The sequence below is a fragment of the Mercenaria mercenaria genome, chromosome 13, assembly GCF_021730395.1.
Source record: "Mercenaria mercenaria strain notata chromosome 13, MADL_Memer_1, whole genome shotgun sequence".
Classification (NCBI taxonomy): Eukaryota; Metazoa; Mollusca; class Bivalvia; order Venerida; family Veneridae; genus Mercenaria; species Mercenaria mercenaria.
Window position 1 is genome coordinate 37,416,830 of NC_069373.1, and position 27,443 is coordinate 37,444,272.

Sequence of the window (27,443 nt, forward strand, 5' to 3'; positions counted from 1 at the left end):
AATTTTAATATAGAAAGAATTTAGTTTATTAGACACTGTATTTTCATCAGAAATTAATTGTATGTATTTTGAAAACATTTCAGCCAGAGTCATGAATCCACGTAGCAATATTATTCAACACGTAAATTTTGCACTTTTAAAAAGTTTTTTTTTATTATTTCACTCTGCAAGACCAGAGTTATGGTCCTTGAATTTAAAAATATATGCATTAAGGGCATAAATGTTTGTGTCGCGTGTATCTCGATATGTACTTGGCCTAGAGTCATAAAACAGTAGAGGAGTGTTATATAGTATGTGAAGTTTTGCATCCGGTGATCTGTTTTGGATTTTACTCAGCTACAGTAGACTAGAGCAAAGAAGTATTATTTTTCTAGGTCTTTGACCAGAGTTATGATCATTGACTTAGTGAAAAGTACACATGAAAGTTGCTGTATATATCCAAGTGCCACATAGCATTGTATAAGATCAAATATAAGAAAAGTTTAAATGTTTGTGTTTTTTTTTCTTTTTTCCTTTTTGGATCCTGAGATGATGACAACGCTCAAGTAAGTCGTCTAAAATACAAAATGGCGGCGCAAAAGGGAAAGTCAAGGTATCTGTGTAATTTCAAATATGGTTTGAGTATTACTTTAAATGTTATTGTTTTTATGCTGGTTGTACTATGTAAAGAATCAGATTTAATCTCCGTTGAAGTGAATTGGAAAATCTCTTGTCCTAATGTTCAAATGATTAATAATTAAAGTAGAGTAGTGCTCGGACGTAAAGTAGCGTACGAAGTAGAGATGTTGTTTCTGACCCAACTAGTAGGCATGTGCCAAATAAAAAAGGTAGAGCATCTTGCATAATTATTCAAATGACAGATTATGTTGGCAGCCTGGGACAAAAGATTTGGGTAAAAATAAGGGAGACTTTTATTTGCTCATTTTTTACGCGCTAAATAGCCGTTTTCATGAAAGGAAGTGTCTAGGGGTACGGATCCGTACCTCTAGAATCTGATTCTAGAGGTACGGACCCGTACCTCTAGACAAGCCTGTTAGGGGTTTTCTAGGGGTACGGACCTCCTTTTTCTACAGATTTAGGGTTATTTATATCTTAAATTTTGTTGAAAATGAAATAACAAATAAATCTTAACCAGTCTTCACTTAAAACTTGGATCTAAATGGTTTACAGATACCAGCGTTCACCCGATTGTTTACCTTCTCTTTCAAAACCTAAATAACCGAGGAACTCCAAATGAATACACTGTTCCGTGCCGATTAGTTTGTTGTCAAATAAACTGTTGATAACAGCTAGATTAATGAATGAATCTATCCCTTAAATGAATTCTATTTGAAATTCGATCAGCAAATAAATAAATAAATAAATTAGGCATAATAATATGCACCAATTTATTTTGTTATTTAACAAGGTATAATGATAATTGGCACGGAACTGATTGTTTAATAATCAATTAAGCGACATCAAATAAAAGAAACTGTTTGTGAAAACGTCCCATGTATCTCGTAACGGCTTCCAAATGTGTGAAAAACTTAGATACACTAAGGGTTAATTATCAATTAAAAATAGTTTTCCCCAACATATTTAATATTATTTTGTTTAATCTTTATATCTTTTTTTCTGCCAGTTCGAATCCTCGTGATTTATTCAATTGGTGTTCCTCGGTTATTTACGTTCCGAAAGAAAATGTAACAAATCGGATGAATATTGTTATCTGTAAACCATTTAGATCCAAGTTTAAGGTGAATTCTGATGAAATGTTATTTGTTATTTCATTTTCAACAAAATTTGAAATGTAAATGACCCTTAATCTCTAGAAAAACGGAGGTCCGTACCCCTAGAAAACCCCTAACAGGCTTGTCTAGAGGTACGGATCCGTACCTCTAGAATCAGATTCTAGAGGTACGGATCCGTACCCCTAGACACTTCCTTCATGAAAAAATCATCAAGTATCCTATATTGAATTGATGAGTGGAGCCAACAGTTGTGTACAGAATGCATTATTATTACTTATAGCACTTTACTTAATCCAAGGAAATTCAGAATTCCATAAAAGATTGAACCAGGAACTTTGCATTATGTGTTGATGCTTCTGCATCTGGGGAGAGTGATCTTTTTGACATACATGTTTAAGCATACAATACGAAAAAGATTGCGGAGATATCATGTCAAAACAGTCTTTTAAGGGCAGTCATTTCTTTTCAGAAATGAAGTTGTTAAAAAAAAATTAAAGTCCTTCTTTTGCTCGATTGTCCATATTTAGATTAAAACTACATGTATATAAAAGAGAAATTCTTTTCCTGTTAATTATTACAACATGACATATCACACAAAGGAATGGCAGTCAGTTCTTTGGGCAGTATGGATTGCAATTTATTTAATAAAATTCACTTATCCGAATTCATGTCTGTCCGAAATTCTGTGTAGTCCGACATTAACTCGCCAATTTTTGTTAAATTGTAATTTTTTTTTTTTGCATGTTGTGCAAGTATTTAAATTGAGAAGCATAAACTCCTTAGCACTAACCTGTTTCATCCTCTGATGGCTTGATAAATATTGAGGTCAGCGAAAACGAAAGTACACTTTGGCAGGTGGCGGTAAAATGACGTAATTTTAAGACTGGTTTACATATTGTTTTGTAAAACTACAGATCAGCGACTTTGATGGTATTGAATCAGTCTAAAATCTCCCATGCACATGTTTACAATTGCCTACGGGTATGATTAAATGGTTAATTATTTGGAGATGGTGACAGTAGGTGGTAAGATAAATAATGCCTCAGGCGTGAATCTCTTGATTAACAAGCTAGGGATTATAGACAACTATCAAAATTATGTTTGAAGAGTATTTCCGGGCTACTCGATATTGAATTTTAAGTATTTTCTAAAGGTCTACATCGGGTCCGAGATACGATTTTTCGACAGAGAACTTTTTTTATTATTTATTTTTTATGGGAGGTTTTCATGTCGCGGTGGGAGACCGGGAGATATACTGAAAATATGGGAGAAAAAGGCTCCCAGCGGGAGATATGGCATGTATGGATAGATAATAAGATAACGTCAAATCTATTCCAAATAAATTAGGACGTTTCGGGACAGCGTGATAACTTTTGACTGTCGCTGTCTCCATCACATCCAGACTTGTTCTGCATATTTCTGTTAGGAAATCCCCAATTAAAGTCTGTTGGTAACGTTTTCTGGTACATGTACAAAGTATTTGTAATTATTACATCTCTGATAATGAATTTATGTTGACATTAAATTGCTGACATTTTATGAATGTATATTTTGTGGGTTTTTTCTGTAATTTAGTGTCATATCGGCAGTCTCTTGTTATTGAAACCGGTGTCAGGGTAAATATCTCCTTGCACCTGTCACATCATATTTTCGAAGATTTAAATCTCTTATTTAAAATTATGGATTAAATTCAACCCAGATGAAGTTTCTACATGAATATTAATGTTTAATTTATTAAAGCAAGTAAGTCTGACCAGTATATTATGAGTTTTTTAAATTTTTAATGTCTTCGTTTTCCTAACAGTAAAATGCAGATACAGGTAAGGCTTAGAGGGATGACAACTATAAAATATCAGATCATAAAGTAAGTCATCACGATAAGCCAAATGAGTAAGGCTATGCCAAATCAAACTTGTTCAGCATGTATTTGTTAAGAAAAGCCCAATTTAAAGCTATTGGGGAGCATTTTGAATTACATTTCCAACATATTTCTAAGGATTACCTGTAGAATTTAAAGCATAAAGTAGAGGTCTCACTTTTTGTGAATTGTATAAATTACATTTTGTTTAGAGAACTGCTAGTGCTATCCAGTTGTTACAGGGTGAGACAAACGTACAGCCAAACTGGGACTCGAACCCGGAGCCTCTGAATACCATTCTGATGCTCTACCGACCCGGCCGCCTACACATTTTCTCCCCCCTTTAATAATCAGGTCCTATTCTGTGACATATTTCCCTGCTATATGAAATTTCGCCTCAAATTTCTAATGGGACAGAGAACAAGATGAACATGATCTCGGAGTATTCAGTCACGGTCCCATGTTATGCACCAAATGTCACAGGGTGAGAAAAATGTGCAGCTAAACCGGGACTCAAACCCAGGGCCTCAGAATACCGTTCCGGTGCTCTACCGACTGAACTACCTGGCTACCTACACCTTTCCTCCCCATTTTAATAAACAAGTCCTGTACTGTAATACAATGTTATCAACTCCGCTGTTAATTGACTCCAGTGACAGGGTAAATATTGATATTTCAGTTTATTTGCTCATACCTGTCCTAAACTGTAGAACCATGTCTTGTGCACTTAGAGCAGTAGAAAGGACAACATGAAATGAATTTCACATGTAGTGTTTACATCTTCAGTGTGAATAGCCTGGGAGTTTTGGCATTGTCCATCTGTCTGTCTGTACGTCTGTCCGGAGCCATATCTAGGAAGTGGTTTGGAATTTTTAATATAACTTCATATACTTGTTCGCCACTATAAGGAAATGCGGCCCATCAAATTTCAGTCAGATTGCCCATGTAACACCAGAGTTATGGCTCTTAGTAGTTTCTAGTATTAACTATATCTATAGGGTACTATAAGTAGGACAATTTCTGCTTCATAACCTGTGACATGTTTGACCTAGAACCATGAATCTTAACATGAATTTAGATCACTGTAATGTGGTAGTGCACCTTCAATTTCGTTAGGATCTCTTTAGTAACCAGAGTTATTGCCCTTTAATTGTTTAAAAATCCACATATTTGTACATAACAAATTAACCAACTGGTAGAATTTCATTTAAATTCTTTCATTTTTATGCCTCCCTTCTTTTATGCCCCCAAAGGGAGGCATATTAGTTTTCAACTGTCCGTCCGTTCGTTAGTTCATTCGTTCGTTCGTCACAACGTTAACTTATTGCAGTGAAGGCACTTTACCCACGAACCACTGCACCCAGGACCTTCAAACTTTACATGCTGATAGTACTTATTGAGTACACGACCACTATTGACTTTGGGGTCACCAGGTCAAAGGTCAAGGCGCTGAGGGGGGCATTTGTCTCTTGTTTCTATGAACATTTATTATCAACGTGAAGTTTTGTACCCACACCCCGACACCCCAACCGCCCTGGTCACACCCCTCTCCCTTCCATCCCTAAAAATTTTTTTATTTTATTTTTTTCAACCTTCCCTGAATATTTATCAACATGTAAAGTTGTACCCACTGGCTCGCTCCTCCACCCAGTCACCCCCACCACCCCGATCATGGAAGTTTTCACACTTATTCATAGTAATGATCTGACATGCATTCAATTTGCATTGCACATGTTTCATAACTCTGCTTTGCGTTTTTACAAAATTGTGCCCCTTTTTTGACTTAGCAAATCTCACTAACTGTAATGGATTGAAACTTCACACACTTTTCCACTGTAATGAGCTTACATGCATTATACAGATTCCATTACTCTGCTTTGCATGTTTACAAAATTGTGCCCCTTTTTCAGTTTTTACATTTATTCAATTGACAAGGCTGTTGAATAGTTGAGTGTTGCTGTCCAGTGGTAGCTCTTGTTACATACATGTATAACAATCAATGTTGGTTGGTAGAACTTTGGTTTCCGATCAATAACTAGAGAATACTAGGTATCACAAAGGTCAGACTTGATAGGATGATTGTCTGTGGTCAGTAAATGACTCCTATTGTTTTTGAGATCATTTAGTGACCGTCAGATACATGTAGGTGAAATGCCATGGTTACTATGATCATGAGACAGAAAATGGTTTCTGCTCAATATCTAATTTCTTAAGAAAGCTTCTAATGGCATACAGTCATCAAACTTAATAGGATTATTGCCTGTAGTCAGTAGTGATCCCTATTATTGACCTCAATACTGACAAAAATTTACTGCTCAATAATTAAAGAATTTTTTGTCTCTCTTCTTTGGATGGTTGTCTGTCTGACATCAGGAGTTGACCCCTATTGTTTTTGAGGTCATTTTTTCAAAGATCTAGGTTACAGCGTGCAAAATGAATACTTATTTATGGGAATGGGCATACATGTATGTCATATAATAATCTCTTGTTCATTCAATTTTTTCTTTTTACTTAATTTTAAATTAGTTGATCTCTGTTTTGTGAGGTTTGAGATTTTGATATTTTTTCAGTGTAAAGATTGCTCTTGGTGCCATTGTTTGTGATGAGTGTGAATTGCAGGGAGACATAACTATAGGTATGTAGTGAGCTAATGAGGTATGTAGTAAGCTACATGTAGCGAGGTACGTAGTGGACAAACAAGGTACATTTATATAGAGTGGTTACTTCAAAGTTATCAAAGTACACAAATTGAATCATTGATTATGATTGATATGTAGTTGTTATGTTGAATATTGACAATGCTTACAAAGTTAAATATACTGAGTAACATAGCATTATACTGCAGTGAAATATATTTTTATGAGGCAAAAAGTGTCAGGGCTACTTTTGTTATTTGAATTAGTTCTGAAGTAGAATAGTTGTGATGAATGGCCAGCACAATTTCTAGCAGTAACAGCACTTGTGAACAGTTATTTTAGTGATTGATGTCAGTAAGTGAATATAGTAAAAATAAGTCCCTAGTAAAAAATTCTGATAATATTAACCTGGAATAGAAAAGTTTGTTTAAGTGATGTTTACTCAGATGTAGAAGTTTACAAAGTTTAGTTAATTTACTTATTTACCTGTGTAATAGTACTGTGTACTCTTAGTTTACTCAGTATCTTTACAAAATAACATTGTTTGCATTTAGTTATTGGTCAATAGGGATACATTGCTAATGTTTCTTGTTGAACGTCATTCACTGTGGACACTTTGCTAATGTTTCTTGTTGAAGGTCATTCACTGGACACTTTGCTAATGTTTCTTGTTGAACGTCATTCACTGTGGACACTTTGCTAATGTTTCATGTTGAACGTCATTCACTGTGGACACTTTGCTAATGTTTCATGTTGAACGTCATTCACTGTGGACACTTTGCTAATGTTTCATGTTGAACGTCATTCACTGTGGACACTTTGCTAATGTTTCATGTTGAACGTCATTCACTATGGACACTTTGCTAATGTTTCATGTTGAACGTCATTCACTATTGACACTTTGCTAATGTTGAATGTCATGAAATAGGATATATTGCTAATGTTTCATGTTGAATGTCATTCACTATTGGCACTTTGCAAATGTTTCTTGTTAAATGTCATGAAATAAGGGTACATTGCTAATGTTTTTTATTGGATGAAGGTAGATAGGGATACATTGCCCATATTTCTCATTGAATGTCACAATACTATCACAGTGCTAAAGTTTCTTGTTGGGTATATATTTATTAACAATATCTGTATTCCATATATGAGCTTATACGTCTTATGACTGTTGTTATAGGAACAAGAACTGTGATCCATCCAAAGGCAAAGATTATTGCAGAGGCTGGGCCTATCATCATTGGTGAAAACAATATCATTGAAGAGTTGGCTTGTATCATAAACAAGTTAGTAAAGCTTACCATTTTTTACTTACAAAACCAGGGGTTATAAGATTAATACAAAGCTCCTAAAGTATTTTGGATGTGACTTTAAACTGAAGTCATGTGTATGGACCTCACACCTGGAATGAAAAAGAAAAATGATGGAGGCTGTTGCCATTTAATTTGTTCTTTTTAGTTGAAACAGAGGCTGCTGTTCAAAATCTTAAAATGTGAGTATTTTAATGATGAGTTTGTAACATTTAGTACTTGTTCAGTATTACAGTTACATCTGTTTCTGTTTCACGTTATGTTACAATATTTTCAGACCCGCAGCAAATGCAACACCAGGTGGTACCCAGGCTGTGATGATAATTGGCAACAATAATGTCTTTGAAGTTGGTTCATGTATCCTTTTACAGAATTTTCTGGGCTTAAACAGGGCAGAAATATCGCTGCATTTTGTTTGGTTTCACATACAGGCTGTGAGAGCTATAAATAGAAACATTTTTAAACAACATACATGTATCGTAAACAGCTGATCTGATTTTAAAATAATTTCACAGGAATGTTTCATGGGTGAATCTCAAGAGTGTTTAAATTATTCAGTTTGGGCCAGTAGAGAGTTTAGTCTTTTTTTCTCCTACTGGCTTCTCCTTCAAAGATGTGCAAGACTTCATATTCATCTAAAAGCTTGCCAGCCATAGATGAGACTGATTTGTGATTTTCTTTATAATTATGTTACATATATAGTGAATACAATGGACAATTATAATACCCCCACCAAACATGTTTGTGGGGGGTATATAGGAGTCAGTTTTGTCGCGTTGCGTCGCGAAATCTATTATCTCAGTTATTACTAAATGGATTTGATTCAAACTTAAAATAGATGTTCCACCTTATCACCCACATCATGTGACACAAGGTGCATAACTCTGACACCAAGTTTTCATGAATAATGTCCCCTTTTACTTAGAATATAAGGTTAATTTTGTTGTATTTTCACTATATCTCAGTTATTACTAAATCGATTTGATTCAAACTTAAAATAGTTGTTCCACATCATCTCCCACATCATGTGATATAAGGTGCTTAACTGTGACATCAATTTTTTATGAATTATGTCCCCTTTTACTTTAAATTTAAGGTTTATTTTGATGTATTTTCACTATATCTCAGTTATTACAAAAAGGATTTGATTCAAACTTAAAATAGATGTTCCACCTCATCACCCACATCATGTGACACAAGGTGCATAACTCTGACACCAATTTTTCATGAATTATGCCCCTTTTTACTTAGAATTTAAGGTTAATTTTGATGTATTTTCACTATATCTCAGTTACTACTGAATGGATTTGATTCAAACTTAAAATAGATGTTCCACCTCATCACCCACATCATGTGACACAAGGTGCATAACTCTGACACCAATTTTTTCTTGAATTATGTCCCCTTTTACTTAGAATTGAAGGTTAATTTTGATGTATTTTCACTATATCTCATTCTGATTGGCTTAGAGCCAAAGGGAAGTAACCTTTTTTAGCTCACCTGTCACAAAGTGACAAGGTGAGCTTTTGTGATCGCGCTGCGTCCGTCATCCGTCCGTGCGTGCGTCCGTAAACTTTTGCTTGTGACCACTCTAGAGGTCACATTTTTAATGGGATCTTTATGAAAGTTGGTCAGAATGTTCACCTTGATGATATCTAGGTCAAGTTCGAAACTGGGTCACGTGCCATCAAAAACTAGGTCAGTAGGTCTAAAAATAGAAAAACCTTGTGACCTCTCTAGAGGCCATATTTTTCACAAGATCTTCATGAAAGTTGGTCTGAATGTTCACCTTGATGATATCTTGGTCAAGTTCGAAATTGGGTCAACTGCGGTCCAAAACTAGGTCAGTAGGCCTAAAAATAAAAAATTCTTGTGACCTCCCTAGAGGCCATATTTTTCATGGGATCTTCATGAAAATTGGTCAGAATGTTCACGTTGATGATATCTAAGTCAAATTTGAAACTGGGTCACGTGCGGTCCAAAACTAGGTCATTAGGTCAAATAATAGAAAAACCTTGTGACCTCTCTTAAGGTCATATTTTTCATGGGATCTGTATGAAAATTGGTCAAAATGTTCATCTTGATGATATGTAGGTCAAGTTCGAAACTGGGTTACATGCAGTCAAAAACTAGGTCAGTAAGTCAAATAATAGAAAAACCTAGTGATCTCTGTAGAGGCCATATTTTTCATGGGATCTGCATGAAAATTGGTCAGATTGTTCATCTTGATAATATTTAGGTCAAGTTTGAAACTGGGTCACATGCGGTCAAAAACTAGGTCAGTAGGTCAAATAATAGAAAAACCTTGTGACCACTCTAGAGGCCATAGTTTTCGTGGGATCTGTATGAAAGTTGGTCTGAATGTTCATCTTGATGATATCTAGGTCAAGTTTGAAACCCGGTCAACTGCGGTCAAAAACTAGGTCACTGGGTCTCAACATAGAAAGACCTTTTGACCTTTCTAGAGGCCATATTTTTCAATGGATCTTCATGAAAATTGGTGAGAATGTTCACCTTTATAATATCTACGTCAAGTTCGAAACTGGGTCACATGCGGTCAAAACTAGGTCAGTACGTCTAAAAATAGAAAAACCTTGTGACCTCTCTGGAGGCCATATTTTTCATGAGACCGTCATGAAAATTGGTGAGAATGTTCACCTTGATGATATCTAGGTCAAGTACAAAACTGGGTCACATGCCTTCAAAAACTAGGTTATTATGTCAAATAGTAGAAAAACCTTGTGACCTCTCTAGAGGCCATATTTTTCAATGGATCTTCATGAAAATTGGTCAGAATTTTTATCTTGATGATATCTAGGTCAAGTTCAAAAGTAGGTCACATGAGCTCAAAAACTAGGTCACTATGTCAAATAATAGAAAAAACGACGTCATACTCAGTTCATGTGGGGGCAGGTGAGCGATTCAAGACCATCATGGTCCTCTTGTTTAACTTTTGTACTGAGTTTCTTCCTCTTAAATTCCAGGAATTAGTCTATTTTTAGAAATCCTATTTTTAGATTTTCAATATTTTAGGTATTTTCCTAACTTTTTTATTATAAGTCCTAAAAGTAAAAAGTAAATACATTTTTCTGTGGTAACATGGGTTGATAAGACACTTTTTGTATTCACTTTTAGTGTATCTCTAATAGAGATTTTTTATATTTACTAGTATTACTATACTAGTATTATACTAGTATTACTTATATGTGGAAGCCCAGGATGAAGTACTCCAAAGACGAGTAAAATTCTTAAATATTAAGCTTTTTTGACATTTTTATATTATTCTAAGTATTTTTAAGATTTCTTATGGTTGCCATTCTTCTGTGACAAGACCGTATGGTGGGGGTATGAGTCACTCCTGTGACAGTTCTAGCTTGAACTAGTTCATTTTCGGAATAATTTCGCACAATCTTTCTTGGGTTTCCCTTGATTAAAATTGTAAACCTGGCCATTATAGACGTTCGGCCATCATTACCCACGTTTAAATTCTTTCTCTGCTAAAATGTCTTGTTTGAAGTCTCCATGCATTCTATAGCTTGTTTTTAATTCTCTGATGGCAACAAAAACACACCCTGACAAGTTTTCTAACACTATTAGGTATCTTTAACCATACGCAGATATAGAAGCTGTGAAAATAGGAGATCATAATGTTGTTGAGGCCAGAGGTAAGTAACCATTTATAAGGTTTGTAAAAATATGGGGAGGCACTTACTGCCAAGGAACCATCATAGAGAAGCCTCATTCAGTTTTGACTCTCAGTTATACTAAGTAGACCGACAATATCTGTAAGCAATGGACTACACAGCATTGTCGTAGTGAGTGAATGGTGTTATAGTTTCACCTTGGGAGTTCTCACCTGCTGGCATTTGACTTTCAGATGATTATGCCCACTTGCCTTAACATCACACCTCACATTACCTTGACACACTTTTCAGGACCCCACTTTTGAAAAATGTAATAATTGGTCAGCAGCTGTTATGGTATAAACCAAAGTAAGGCAACATTGCAGTCAATAGACAGTGTATTAGCTTTATACAACACAAACTGGTAAAAACTGGTCAGAAAATTGTTTAAACAGCATCATTTATAATTACAGTACCAATGCTAGCCTTGAATATTTCAGCAAATGTTGGGAGACAGGTTGTTCTAACGTCTGGCTGTATTATCGGAGCTGCATGTTCTGTGACCAGTAATGAGGATATAGAGGAGAACAGTGTTATATACGGGGCCAACTGTGATCGAAGGGTCCAAAAAGAAAGACCTCCAGTAAGTTACAATGCTTATTTCATGAATATGGAGCACAGAGATCAATCACTGAATACCAACATTACTAAATGGATTTTAAACCTGACGAGGTTGAATTGCCACAAACATTGACAACATTCACGACTGTTTAAAAATCTGAAAACTGACTTTATGTTGAAATAGAAAGGCTTAAGGAAGCATAGTAGTTTTGTTGTCATAGCTTCTACACTGTCTGAACAGCTGATTGCATGTAAGCTTCTACACTGTCTGAACAGCTGATTGCATGTAAGCTTCTACACTGTCTGAACAGCTGATTGCATGTAAGCTTCTACTCGGTCTGAACAGCTGATTGCATGTAAGCTTCTGCTCGATCTGAACAGCTGATTGCATGTAAGCTTCTACTCTGTCTGAACAGCTGATTGCATGTAACCTTCTACACTGTCTGAACAGCTGATTGCGTGTAAGCTTCTACTCGGTCTGAACAGCTGATTGCATGTAAGCTTCTTGATCTGAACAGCTGATTGCATGAACTTCTGTCTGAAGCTGTTTGAAGCTCTCTACGTCTGAACAGCTGATTGCATGTAAGCTTCTGCTCGATCTGAACAGCTGATTGCATGTAAGCTTCTACTCGTTCTGAACAGCTGATTGCATGTAAGCTTCTGCTCGATCTGAACAGCTGATTGCATGTAAGCTTCTACACTGTCTGAACAGCTGATTGCATGTAAGCTTCTGCTCGATCTGAACAGCTGATTGCATGTAAGCTTCTGCTCGGTCTGAACAGCTGATTGCATGTAAGCTTCTGCTCGATCTGAACAGCTGATTGCATGTAAGCTTCTACACTGTCTGAACAGCTGATTGCATGTAAGCTTTTACTCGGTCTGAACAGCTAATTGCATGTAAGCTTCTACTCGATCTGAACAGCTGATTGCATGTAAGCTTCTACTCATTCTGAACAGCTGATTGCATGTAAGCTTCTACTCTGTCTGAACAGCTGATTGCATGTAAGCTTATACTTGGTCTGAACAGCTGATTGTAAGCTTCTACTCGATCTGAACAGCTGATTGCATGTAAGCTTCTACTTGGTCTGAACAGCTGATTGCATGTAAGCTTCTACTCTGTCTTAACTGCTGATTGCATGTAAGCTTCTACTCGGTCTGAACAGCTGATTGCATGTAAGCTTCTACTTGGTCTGAACAGCTGATTGTAAGCTTCTTCTTGGTCTGAACAGCTGATTGCATGTAAGCTTCTACTCTGTCTGAACAGCTGATTGCATGTAAGCCTCTACTCTGTCTGAACAGCTGATTGCCTGTAAGCTTCTACTCGGTCTGAAGAGCTGATTGCATGTAAGCTTCTACTCGATCTGAACAGCTGATTGCATGTAAGCTTCTACTCGGTCTGAACAGCTGATTGCATGTAAGCTTCTACTCGATCTGAACAGCTGATTGCATGTAAGCTTCTCGGTCTGAACAGCTGATTGCATATAAGCTTCTACTCGATCTGAACAGCTGATTGCATGTAAGCTTCTACTCGTTCTGAACAGCTGATTGCATGTAAGCTTCTACTCGATCTGAACAGCTGATTGCATGTAAGCTTCTACTCGTTCTGAACAGCTGATTGCCTGTAAGCTTCTACTCGATCTGAACAGCTGATTGCATGTAAGCTTCTACTCGTTCTGAACAGCTGATTGCCTGTAAGCTTCTACTCGGTCTGAACAGCTGATTGCATGTAAGCTTCTACTTGGTCTGAACAGCTGATTGTAAGCTTCTACTCGGTCTGAACAGCTGATTGCATGTAAGCTTCTACTTGGTCTGAACAGCTGATTGTAAGCTTCTACTCGGTCTGAACAGCTGATTGCATGTAAGCTTCTGCTTGGTCTGAACAGCTGATTGTAAGCGGCTACTCGGTCTGAACAGCTGATTGCATGTAAGCTTCTACTTGGTCTGAACAGCTGATTGCATGTAAGCTTCTACTCTGTCTGAACAGCTGATTGCATGTAAGCTTCTACTCGGTCTGAACAGCTGATTGCATGTAAGCTTCTACTTGGTCTGAACAGCTGATTGTAAGCTTCTTCTTGGTATGTACAGCTGATTGCATGTAAGCTTCTACTCGGTCTGAACAGCTGATTGCATGTAAGCTTCTACTCGGTCTGAACAGCTGATTGCATGTAAGCTTCTACTCGGTCTGAACAGCTGATTGCATGTAAGCTTCTACTCTGTCTGAACAGCTGATTGCATGTAAGCTTCTACTCGGTCTGAACAGCTGATTGCATGTAAGCTTCTACTCGGTCTGAACAGCTGATTGCATGTAAGCTTCTACTCGGTCTGAACAGCTGATTGCATGTAAGCTTCTACTCTGTCTGAACAGCTGATTGCATGTAAGCTTCTACTCAGTCTGAACAGCTGATTGCATGTAAGCTTGTACTCGATCTGAACAGCTGATTGCATGTAAGCTTCTACTCGGTCTGAACAGCTGATTGTCAGCTTCTACTTGGTCTGAACAGCTGATTGCATGTAAACTTCTACTCTGTCTGAACAGCTGATTGCATGTAAGCTTCTACTCTGTCTGAACAGCTGATTGCATGTAAGCTTCTACTCGGTCTGAACAGCTGATTGCATGTAAGCTATTCTGTCTGAACAGCTGATTGCATGTAAGCTTCTACTCTGTCTGAACAGCTGATTGCATGTAAGCTTCTACTCGTTCTGAACAGCTGATTGCATATAAGCTTCTACTCGGTCTGAACAGCTGATTGCATGTAAGCTTCTACTCTGTCTGAACAGCTGATTGCATGTAAGCTTCTACTGTGTCTGAACAGCTGATTGCATGTAAGCTTCTACTGTGTCTGAACAGCTGATTGCATGTAAGCTTCTACTCTGTCTGAACAGCTGATTGCATGTAAGCTTCTACTCGGTCTGAACAGCTAATTGCATTATTGACATGCTGCAGTTATACTGAGGCCCAATAGGGGTAGCTGTATGTATAGATCTAGGTAGTTATGTCTCCCACCACACAGTGGTGTGGGAGACATATTGATTTACTCCAGTCTGTGTGTCTGTTTGTGTGTATGTCTGTCTGTCTGTCACAAAGCTTGTCTGCACTCTTAATCGAACATTTCTCATTCGATCTTCACCAAACTTCAACAGAATGTGTCTGCCAATAAGTGCTCGGTCAAGTTCGATAACTAGCCAAATCGACCTAGGCACTTCGGAATTATGGCCCTTGATTTACCAAAAAACACTCAGATTTCTTTCGCAGTTTTACCCCTAAACCGGCACCTATACTACTAGTAGTATAGGCGTTCTTTTGGTGTCAAGAAAGTGCATGCACATGTGGATTAAGTAAACAGTATATAAAGACTGACTTGCTATTTAGATGATTAGGCAGTTGTGGGAGACATACGCTTTTCTCAAAAGCCTCTCTAGTTTTGCATATGATACAGTCTTCATTCTAATTTTATCTATATCATGACAATGAAAATGAAATCGCTATATTTGTATAGTCTGTAAATCGACCATTGAAATTTAGAAAATGAAATTACAAACTTACTGTTTCTCATAGATCAATTGAATTTTAAAATGTATCAATATTTGTTTGCAATTGTACTTTTCAGGGAACCAGCTCACAAATTTAAATAATTCCCTCTGATTTTCAATTTTATTCTATTTTCAATTTTTAGCTCGACTATTCGAAGAATAGTCTAGCTATTCTACTCACCCTGGCGTCGGCGTCGGCGTTGGCGTCACACCTTGGTTAAGTTTTTGCATGCAAGTACATACAGCTATCATTTAAAGGCATATAGCTTTGAAACTTATTTATTCTTTTTCTAGGTCAATTACCAACCTCTCTGGGTCAAGTCCCATAACTCTGACATGTATTTTGAGCAAATTATGCCCCCTTTTGGACTTAGAAAATTTTGGTTAAAGTTTTACATGCAAGTTACTATCTCCAAAACTAATGCAGATATTGAATTGAAACTTCACATGTGTCTTCGGGGTTATAAAACTAGTTGATAGCACCAAGTCCCATAACTCTGACCTTCATTTTGGCCAAATTATGCCCCCTTTTGGACTTAGAAAATTCTGGTTAAAGTTTTGCGTGCAAGTACATACAGCTATTACTAAAAGGCATATAGATTTGAAACTTATTTTTTCTTTTTCTAGATCAATTACCTACCTCACTGGGTCAAGCCCCATAACTCTGACATGTATTTTGGCCAAATTATTCCCCCTTTTGGACTTAGAAAATTCTGGTTAAAGTTTTACATGCAAGTACATACAGCTATTACTAAAAGGCATATAGATTTGAAACTTATTTTTTCTTTTTCTAGGTCAATTACCTGCCTCACTGGGTCAAGTCCCATAACTTTGACACATATTTTGGGCAAATTATACCCCCTTTTGGACTTAGAAAATTCTGGTTAAAGTTTTACATGCAAGTAACTATCTCCAAAACTACTACAGATATTAAATTGAAACTCACATGTGTCTTCGGGGTTATAAAACTAGTTGATAGCACCAAGTCCCATAACTCCATTCTCATCCATCAGATGTTCGTCAAAATCCCGAGACGAACCTCTGACTTATTTCTGTCGTTTATTTGGTGAGCATGCGCACTCGTAATTACTACCGGGAGAAGTTTCAGCCAATCAATGTTCGTCACTATTTGGCACGCCGAATAGAAATTTCAAACAATATGTAAGCAAGGTAGTTGCTAACGATAGATAAAGGCGATATTCCATGATTGCGATTAATAAAGATTTATTTCTGTTATTCGATGTTAAGAAATTTACCTGAAGAAATAATAATATTCCTCGTAATTCGGCATCGATATGAAAGGACGCGGTCACGCTTTTCACGGACGATTTTGATTGGTTCGCTACATTTTGTTGCGAAACGACGCTGATTGGCTGAAACGTTTTACCTGTAATGTAACCAAACCACAAATATCGGCGAAATGTGCCAGAGGTTCATCCGGGGAACCACGGTAGACCTCTGGTATGCGAGAATGCATAACTCTGACATGTATTTTGGGCAAATTATGCCCCCTTTTGGACTTAGAAAATCCTGGTTAAAGTTTTGCGTGCAAGTACATACAGCTATTACCAAAAGGCATATAGCTTTGAAACTTATTTATTCTTTTTCTAGGTCAATTACCAACCTCACTGGGTCAAGTTCCATAACTCTTAACATGTATTTTGAGCAAATTATGCCCCCTTTTGGACTTAGAAAATTCTGGTTAAAGTTTAACATGCAAGTTACTATCCCCAAAACTAATGCAGATATTGAATTGAAACTTAACATGTTTCTTCGGGGTTATAAAACTAGTTGATAACATCAAGTCCCATAACTCTGATACGTATTTTGGTCAAATTATGTCCCCTTTCGAACTTAAAACTCTTTTGATATTTAACATTTTGGGTAATAATTTCCTGCTTCTGTGACAATATTTCGAATAGTCGAGCTTGGCTGTCTTACGGACAGCTCTTGTTCTATTTTATTCTATTAATTAATTCTTTTGACTACCCACCAGCGGTGTAACCTAATGGTAATATGAAAGCCACTACCTTATAAAAAATTCCTAACAGGTGTCTCTGGTGGAGACATAATCCTTAAAAATGCATGTGACCGGGTATCTGTAACAGTTGGTTATATATATTGAAAGATTTATCACTGTCCAAAGGCGACCTACCAGTATCATACCTTAAAATACATTTTGATAATTCAAATCACATGTCATATCACAGACTGATGATTTCTATCAACATGTCTCTAATATTCATAAAGTTTTCATATCAAATTAATTTTTTCTTTCCAGTAGCAAGTTTTATATCATTCAGCAGGTCTCTTGGGATGGTAGTAGGAACTTCTTAAATTTCAAATTTCAATTTCTTGAATTGTTCCAATTTACACCCCTGGAGACTTGAAGAACAATGTATAACTTTTATGTGGCACTTTCAAAATAAATAAGGAATTTATGAAAAACTCTGTTATGAATTGTGTGAATAAACAGTCTAAGCTCAAGTGAGTATGCCAGTGAAATTACAGTGTACTTTGATATAACACTGTATCAGGGGAGATAAACAGGAGTTGATCAGCTGGCTTGAAATTATGGAAAAAGCACCATTTTCGGAGAATTTTGTGAATTCATTGTTCAGAATCATATTTGTAGCCATTGATATGGTCAACAAATATGCATTAAGGGCCTAAAAGTTTGTGTTGCAATTATCTAAATGAATATTTGACCTACAGTCATGAAACTTTAGGGATGATGTTTTTCATGTTTAGCTGGAAACAACAAGTAAGACAGGAACACGTACATACTCTTTCTGTCACAAACACTTGTTCAGTGCAATTATTTGCTGTTAGTGTAAACACTTTTGTACAGTTTGATGAGGGACTGCTGTTTTTAGCTCGATTTTTTGAAGAAAAAGTAGAGCTATTGCACTTGCCCCAGTGTCGGCGTCGCCATCGCCGTTGGTTAAAGTTTTTTATAAAGTCAGATATCTCTGTTACTATCAAAGCTATTGACTTGAAACGTAAATGGTTGTTTACTATCAAAGTCTACACCAGGGGAAACAGTCCCCATAACTCTGATTTGAATTTTGACAGAATTATGCCCCTTTTAAACTTAGAATTTTTGGTTAAAGTTTTTGATAAAGTCAAATATCTCTGTTACTATCAAAGCTTTTGACTTGAAAGTTAAAATACTTATTTACCATCAAAGTCTTCACCAGGATAAACAATCCCCATAACTCTGTTTGAATTTTGACAGAACTATGCCCCTTTTTAACTTAGAATTTTTTGTTAAAGTTTTTGATAAAGTGAAATATCTCTGTTACTATTAAAGCTTTTGACTTAAAACTCAAAATAGTTACTTACTATCAAAGTCTACACCCAGAGACGCAATTCCCAGAACTCTGATTTGAATTTTGACAGAATTATGCCCCATTTTAAACTGGAATATTTTTTATTGGCAAAGCTCTAATTCAGAGTCAAGCATTGAAAAAAGTCGAGTGCGCTGTCTTACGGACAGCTCTTGTAAGCTCACCAGGGCACGAAGTGCTCAATGTGAGCTATTGTGACTTGTCATTGTCTGGCGGCATCAGTTGTCTGGCATCCGTCGTGCATCAACATTTGCCTTGTTAACACTCTAGAGGCCACAGTTATGACCCATTCATCATGAAACTTGGTCAGAATGTTTATCTTGATGATGTTTAGGTGAAGTTTGAATCTGGGTCTTGTTGGGTCAAAAACTAGGTCACTAGGCCAGATCAAAGGAAAACCTTGTGCATGTGATAGGAGCTGCATTTTTAGCTCGACTATACGAAGTATAAGGAGAGCTATCCTACTCGCCCCGGCGTCGGCGTCTTTCCGCGTCCCCACCTTGGTTAAAGTTTTGGTGCACTTTCTCTTTTTTCAGCTTATCTCTGTAATTACTTGATGGATATGATTCAAACTTGAAATACTTATTCCTCATCATCATCCACATCATCTGACACAAGATGCATAACTCTGGCACCAATATTTCATGAATTATCCCCCCTTTTCACTTAGATTTTCAGGTTAAAGTTTTGATGCACTTTCACTCTATCTCTGTTATTACTGAATGGATTTGATTCAAACTTAAAATAGTTGTTCAACATCATCACCCACATCATATGACACAAGGTGCATAACTCTGGCACCATTTTTTCATGAATTATTCCCCCTTTTGATTTAGAAATTCAGGTTAAAGTTTTGGTGCACTTTCACTCTACCTCTGTTATTACTGAATGGATTTGATTCAAACTTTAAGTAGTTGTTCAGCATCATCACCCACATCATATGACACAAGATGCATAACTCTGGCACAATTTTTCATGAATTATTCCCCTTTTTACTTAGAATTTCAGGTTAAAGTTTTATGCACTTTCACTCTATCTCTGTTATTACTGAATGGATCTGATTCAAACTTTAAACAATTGTTCAACGTCTTTACCCTTATCATATGACACAAGGTGCATAACTCTGGGACCAATTTTTCATGAATTATTTCCCCTTTTTACTTAGAATTTTAGGTTAAAGTTTTTATGCACTTTCACTCTGTCTCTGTTATTACTGAATGGGTTTGATTCAAACTTAAAATAATTGTTCAACATCATCACCCACACCATATGACGCAAGGTGCATAACTCTGGCACCAGTATTTAATGAATTATGCCCCTTTTTGCTTAGGATATACTTATATAGTGTTTTGATACATTTTATCTTTACCTCTCTTATTACTTTAAGTTGATATTTTTGACATAGACTCAGGCTATTGTGCAATATCTTCATCCACAATTGGAGTCATTAAACACTCCAGTGACAGCTCTAGTTTCCTCAGATGTGCCCAGTTTCACTATCCAGCATTGAAATAGTCGAGCGCGCTGTCTCCTGTGACAGCTCTTGTTAGCTCACCTGTCACATAGTGACAAGGTGAGCTTTTGTGATCGCGCAGCGTCCGTTGTCCGTCGTCCGTGCGTAAACTTTTGCTTGTGACGACTCTAGAGGTCACATTTTTTGTGGGATCTTTATGAAAGTTGGTCAGAATGTTCATCTTGATGATATCTAGGTCAAGTTTGAGACTGGGTCAACTGCAATCAAAAACTAGGTCAGTAGGTCTAAAAATAGGAAAACGTTGTGACCTCCCTAGAGGCCATACTTTTCAATGGATCTTCATGAAAGTTGGTCAGAATGTTCACCTTGATGATGTCTAGGTCAGATTTGAAACTGGGTCACGTGCCTTCAAAAACTAGGTCAGTAGGTCAAATAATATAAAAACCTTGTGACCTCTCTAGAGGCCATATTTTTCATGGGATCTGTACGAAAGTTGGTCTGAATGTTCATCTTGATGATATCTAGTTCAAGTTCGAAAATGGGTCAACTGCGGTCAAAAACTAGATCAGTAGGTCTAAAAATAGAAAAACCTTGTGACCTCTTTAGAGGCCATATTTGTGAATGGATCTTCATGAAAATTGGTCAGAATGTTCACCTAAATGATATCTAGGTCAAGTTTGAAACTGGGTCACATGCTGTCAATAGCTAGGTCAGTAGGTCAAATAATAAAAAAAACCTTGTGACCTCTCTAGAGGCCATATTTTTCAATGGATCTTCATGAAAATTGGTTAGAATTTTTATCTTGATGATATCTTGGTCAGGTTCAACACTGGGTCACATGAGCTTAAAAACTAGGTCACAATGTCAAATAATAGAAAAAACGATGTCATACCCAGTTTAAAACTGGGTCATGTGGGGACAGGTGAGCGATTCAGGACCATCATGGTCCTCTTGTTCATTTAATGTACATGAAACTTGGTCTGAATGGGTGTCTGCATGAAATCTGGGATGAATTTTTATCTGGGTCATGTTGGATCAAAAGCTAGGTCACCAGGTTTAGATTTCAAATCTAGGTCACTAGGTCAAATCAAAGGAAAAGTTTGTATTCACTCAGGAGGCCACTTTTTTGTTCCAGTATTCCTGAAACTTTGTCAGAACGTTTGTTTTCATAAAACCTTGGACAAGTTTATCTGGATCATGTTGGGTAAAAAACTAGGTCATATCAAATCAAAGAAAATGCTTGTTTACACTCAAGAGGCCAAATTTTTGATCCAGTCTTAATGAAAATTGGTCAGAATATTTGTTTTCATGAAATCTCGAGGTAAAACATGTTTGTTACTCAGGTGAGTGACCTAGGGCCATCTTGGCCCTCTTCTTTAAACAGAACCTGTTAGCGCTGTGCAAAGTTTGAAAACCTGTTTTTTTGTGGAATTTCCATATTTCTTGTGTCAGTATATATAATCTTACAACATGTAAAACTAAATTAACTGAATATTTCAGGCACAGACTTTACAGATAGATTTCCTGACCAAGATTCTACCAAACTACCATTACTTGAAGAAGCCATCTAAGCAAGCTACCCCACAGAGGACCTGATATAGTGTAATCTCACGTGATGACTTTACTCAGCTTTGTGTTCTTATTTACTGATGCTTGGAAAGAAAAAAGGACTCGTCAATGTGTACTTATTTATTGAAATGTTACTAAATCTTTGGATCTGTGTTCTTTGCATGACTTGCTTAAATATTTTCAAAAGTTGACCCATATGCACTAGCTTGATGCTTTAAGTACATGAGGGTAAAGGTTTTATTTTCAAATACAGTCAAACCTGTCTACGAACCCTAGGCCTTCAGTACAGGTTTTTATATGTGTGCGTGTGTATATGAGTTAGTTGTATGATACCATGAAATTTCAATGTCAAGTAGCAGTTTGTGGTTAAATTTCTCTGAATTTTATACTTGCAACCTGAATTCTAGGAAGCAGTTAATGTAATGTTACCGTTGACAGTTCATTATTATTTTAGTGACTTACAGCTCAGAGGAAGTTAAAAAACTTAAGTGAATTGAAAAAAAGAATGTAACAGTTCTGCATGTTACAGTTCCATCAAAATACATTGAAACTCTGCTCGCTCGAGGCCGCAAAGGGATGCGCAAAATGCTCGAGTTATCCATGGTTCCGAGCGGCCCAAACATTGACCACCATACGAAGAAAATTGAAGTTTGTTTGACCGATTGTTTCTGGACAAGTTGCAGAGGAAACGATATTTCATTATATTAACACGAAACATATAACAAACGTTATCAGTGATAGAAGTTTCAATATGTAATTTGTAAATGGCACATGTGAAGAAACAACTAAGACTTTTTTAAAAAAAAAGTATCAACAAGTGCATAAAATAATATTTTAGAAATTAGATTTTCATTTCATTTCATTCATGCACGAAAGCATATCATAAAACATATAGGACATGCAAAACAATACAAAAATGGTTATAAAAACAAAGCACATTCACTTTAGCACATGAATCAATAAAACCTTTCTTAAACCTTTCATCTATGAATAATCTAAATATCAGATCAAATATACTTTAAGATGGTTGGGGAATAGACCACATAATTCTCATGGCATGTGAAAAATTTTAATTTACCGATACATTCTGACAGCTGAAGGTGTGAAAAATTTTGACACCTCTGCTCGAGTTTGGCAGAAGCAACAAAAAGTAAATTAAAACACAGGGACCAGATGTCATGCTCGAGCAATCGAGTTGTCGATGCTTGACCCAGCCATGGTAATTTCACATAGAAAATAGAAAGAAGTCTACCTGGACCACATGAATTGCTCGAGCAAGCTTGGGTGCTCCAGCGAGCTGTGTTACACTGTATCAATAGGCATAAAATTAATTATGTGAAATGATATGAATTTAAAATAGCACTTTAACCTTAACCTTTTTAGAAAAACAATGCTGTGAAATCATTTAGTTTGATTTTTTTTTGTATAAAATTTCCTTGTTTCGGCCAATATAACTATTTATTTTGCACTTTTCAGTAAAATACTGGAATATATAAGTGAAGTAATATTAATGTTTTCTCTGTTTCAAAGCATTGAATATATTTTTTGTTTTACTGGTACAAAACTACATTAGAATGCAAGGAATATGAAATTTATATGTGTATAAATACCAATATACAATTCACCATAATAAAATGTAAAAGAAATCTGTAAACTTCATAAAACTGTTTGAAAATACTTCAACCTAGATAAGCTGAAGTAAGAAAGAACATTTGCAATGTCATGCATTTGACATTGTGTGGCTAAGCCCATCTTAGGCCACAAATGATAGTTACCCATTATCTTTTCACTTGTGGCTTTGCCACTCGTGAAAATATTGGTTATGGTGTTTACTTGTTGAAATATATTTTGACCTTACACTGAAACAAACAATTTGCTCTGTTTCTCTGGGACTTAAACTCAACGAATCCAATGATAAAAAAGGGAGAGAAAAACTTTCTTTGTTCATTAGGATGTTATTTCAAGAATTGACACAATCGGGAAATTCATGAAAATTAGTCCCCAACAAATATTAATGATTTCCCAGTATGGCTCTGTTCTGAACCAATTATTTTCACTGAATAATGATATATTTTGTTATCTATATGGGAAGACCTGATAGTTCAAAAATGAAACATGTATTATTATTTTTTGTCATGATATTTCATTGCTTGCAACCATTACCAATGTATTTGTAAAACATTTCACAGGAAATGATTCTAATGTATTTCTTATGTTCTTTGGAAGTGCCCTACATATCCATAAATCTTTATAGAATAGGCCTTAAACTTCTAAATTGGATTGAAGAACATTTATTTGTCAATATATATATAAGACTTTAAAATAATTACATTGTAATATATGTTCTTGGGGTTTCAGGGGCAATATTTTATACATATTTTGTCAGAGTTTATAACAAAAGCTGTATCTGAAGCAGTATTCATTTCCTGTCTAATAAGGGCATTACTTTGATGTCTAGATTTAAAACATTGCATTTTTTTTTTCTTAACCCTTACCATGCTCAATTTCTATAATGAACTTGTCCATCTTTCAATTTGGACAGGACCATTAACTGTTAAAAGGGGAGCTTACCAAAAAGATACTGACTGAATAGCGAACAGTGCAGATCATGATCAGACTGTACATCCATGCAGTCTGATCATGATCTACACTGGTCGCAAAGGCAGAATCAATCGTGTCCAGCATTAGAAGGGTTAAAGATAAATGACCATGAATCATAAACCATGGTATTCTGTTTTAATTAGGCAAAATTATGGTAAGAAAGTGGAGAGTATTTAGAAGCACACACTTTTAGCAGACCTAACATAAAGAGTTAGATTTTTAGCTTGATTATTTGAAGAATAGGTAGAGCTATTGCACTTACCCATTTTTGGTCTCATCATTCCAGTTTGGTGAAGTTTTTGTATCCATCCTTAGAAGCACATTAAAATGCATTCTTAAATCGACTTTTTTTCCGTTTATTAGCTCAGCTGATTTTTTGAAAAAAAAAGATGAGTTATTGTCATCACTTGATCGGTGTCGGCGTCGGCGTTGCCTGGTTAAGTTTTATGTTTAGGTCAGCTTTTATCTTAAACTATCAAAGCTATTGCTTTGAAACTTGCAACACTTGTTCACCATCATAAGCTGACCCTGTACAGCAAGAAACATAACTCTATCCTGCTTTTTGCAAGATTTATGGCCCCTTTTGTACTTAGAAAATATCAGATTTCTTGGTTAAGTTTTATGTTTAGGTCAGCTTTTCTCCTAAACTATCAAAGCTATTGCTTTGAAACTTGGAATACTTGTTCACCATCATAAGCTGACCCTGTACAGCAAGAAACATAACTCCACTCTGCTTTTTGCAAGATTTATGGCCCCTTTTGTACTTAGAAAATATCAGATTTTTTGGTTAAGTTTTATGTTTAGGTCAACTTTTCTCCTAAACTATCAAAGCTATTGCTTTGAAACTTGCAACACTTGTTCACCATCATAAGCTGACCCTGTACATCAAGAAACATAACTCCATCCTGCTTTTTGCAAGAATTATTGCCCCTTTTGGACTTAGAAAATTAGTTTTCTTGGTTAAGCTTTATGTTTAGGTAATTCAGCTTTTCTCCTAAACTATCAAAGCTTTATGAGAGATCGCCATGACGTCACGCATAAATACCTGTTTATCTGGTGGTGGGTAAAACAAATGTTTTTACACCGTTTGTGTATGGGATCTGAATTTTTAATTTTTAATAACTTTTTCGCTCATTTATGGATTTTAAAAATTAAAAAAGTTTTGGAATGCTTAGGATTTTCATATTTTCCCATTTAAATATCTTTTTAAAATGAATATCCGTTTTAAATGACATAAGATTTTAATAGCGGCGTAGCGATCCTCCAAACATTTTGAAAAAACACTGTAAGTTAAGCGTTCATAATTAATCCATTTAATTTCGAATTTATAATCAAAAGTAATCAATAAATTGCTTGTTTTATACACTTTCCATTGATCAAAAAATTATTGATATTATTTGTGTTTTAAGAAAGTTTAAGCCGTTAGAAAAACATCACTGTTTACAAAAAACATGGACGCTTGGCGTCGGCCCACCCCGTCTTTGTCTTATCAGTTCTAAAAATAGAAAATACAATGGATTTGTTTACAAACACGATCATTCCTATTGCTTTAAAACTTGCAACACTTGTTCACCATCATAAGCTGACCCTTTACATCAGGAAACATAACTCCATCCCACTTTTTGCAAGATTTATGGCCCCTTTTGGACTTAGAAAATATCAGATTTCTTGGTTAAGTTTTATGTTTAGGTCAACTTTTTCTCTTAAACTATCAAAGCTATTACTTTGAAACTTGCAACACTTGTTCACCATCATAAGCTGACCCTGTACATCAAGAAACATAACTCCATCCTGCTTTTTGCAAGAATTATTGCCCCTTTTGGACTTAGAAAATCAGTTTTCTTGGTTGAGTATTATGTTTAAGTCAGCTTTTCTCATAAACTATCAAAGCTATTGCTTTAAAACTTGCAACATTTTTCACCATCATAAGCGGACGATGTACATCAAGAAACATTACTCTATCCTGCTTTTTGCAAGAATCATGGCCCTTTTAAGACTTAGAAAATCATGGGTAGGACAATATTTCTATTATACAAAAAAATCAGATGAGCGTCAGCACCCGCAAGGCACTTATTGTGCTGCTCCCACCCCACACCTCTCCCACTCTCAAAGATGGTGGAGAGAGGACAGTCCTTTGGCTTTTGCTTTTTTAAAAAAAAGTTATAAAACAAGTTATCATATGGAATCTAGAAATCCTATTTTCAGAAAAAGCATTTTAGTTTTCATTAAAATTTAATATCTGAAAGAATCATTAAGGCAAATATGGTGAGACATCTTTACCTCATTTTGTGCAGAAGTTTCATAATGCAGTTTCCAGTGAGGACATCTCTGTATGTCCCTCAGGTGCTCACATGTTTACAGTACAGACTAGGTGAAATCTCTGTAAATTTCTGTACTATCTTTGATAAGATCACTTCAGTCTGGATGTCTAGAGCATCCCAGAGCACATATTTCATCATTAAATCTATTTGTATACGATTGACACATCACAATGTAAGATCAGCTTGCTTCCTATTCCCCTGGTTCCTGGTCTTTCTTCTCTTTAATGGGATAAAATGTTGTCTGCCTCTCACACTGTACTTGCTTAATGTTGTTATCTTCCAGACAATGATTTTATCATGAGGAAATGTGCTGTATTGAATTAAAATCTTATGTATTTATTGATACTGCTTAACTCCCCTTTCAGGTATTACTAGTAGCTATGTATTGTATGTGGTATTTGAATTGTCTTACCAAAGTAAGTGGACAAATGATTGTGACTGGTATATTGGAAAAAAAGGCAAAACTATATGTATTTTATTGTTCATCATAAACATGTAATATATTGTTTTTTTTTTCTCCTCTCTGGTGAATTCTCATTCTATACAGCCTTTTCTTCTTGTTCTGAACAGCTTGGTTTAATTTATTATGAAGAACAATGATCTATGAAACGTAAAACTTTCGGATAAAAAAATCACTTGAATGAAGGTCACAACACACTGTCAAATGAATGTTAATGCTGATATACACCATGTAAAATCCAGTTATCAGCAATTATTTATTCAATAAAATTCGTATTTCTTGATGTTATCTTTATTAAGGAGTGATACAGCATGTGCAATATATTGTAAATAAATGTGCTACACAAATTGAAA

At 35.9% G+C, this 27,443-nt stretch overlaps 1 protein-coding gene across 1 annotated transcript; it reads left to right on the forward strand.

Annotated features, from left to right (window-relative positions):
- The first annotated feature begins 516 nt into the window (after positions 1-516).
- On the forward strand, positions 517-27,443 carry LOC123528778 (dynactin subunit 6-like). Its single transcript, XM_045308775.2, has 7 exons — positions 517-592; positions 6,162-6,226; positions 7,411-7,516; positions 7,818-7,897; positions 11,158-11,205; positions 11,664-11,806; positions 21,640-27,443. Exons 1-7 carry the CDS (start codon positions 567-569, stop codon positions 21,733-21,735), a joined length of 564 nt encoding a protein of 187 aa, XP_045164710.1. The 5' UTR covers positions 517-566; the 3' UTR covers positions 21,736-27,443.

Bases quoted from the DNA above. Each gene is read 5' to 3' on its own strand.
- LOC123528778 (XM_045308775.2), top strand. From the start codon at position 567: ATGGCGGCGCAAAAGGGAAAGTCAAG. The intron at 593-6,161 runs GTATCTGTGTAA...ATATTTTTTCAG, and splicing joins GCGCAAAAGGGAAAGTCAAG to TGTAAAGATTGCTCTTGGTG. The intron at 6,227-7,410 runs GTATGTAGTGAG...CTGTTGTTATAG, and splicing joins GCAGGGAGACATAACTATAG to GAACAAGAACTGTGATCCAT.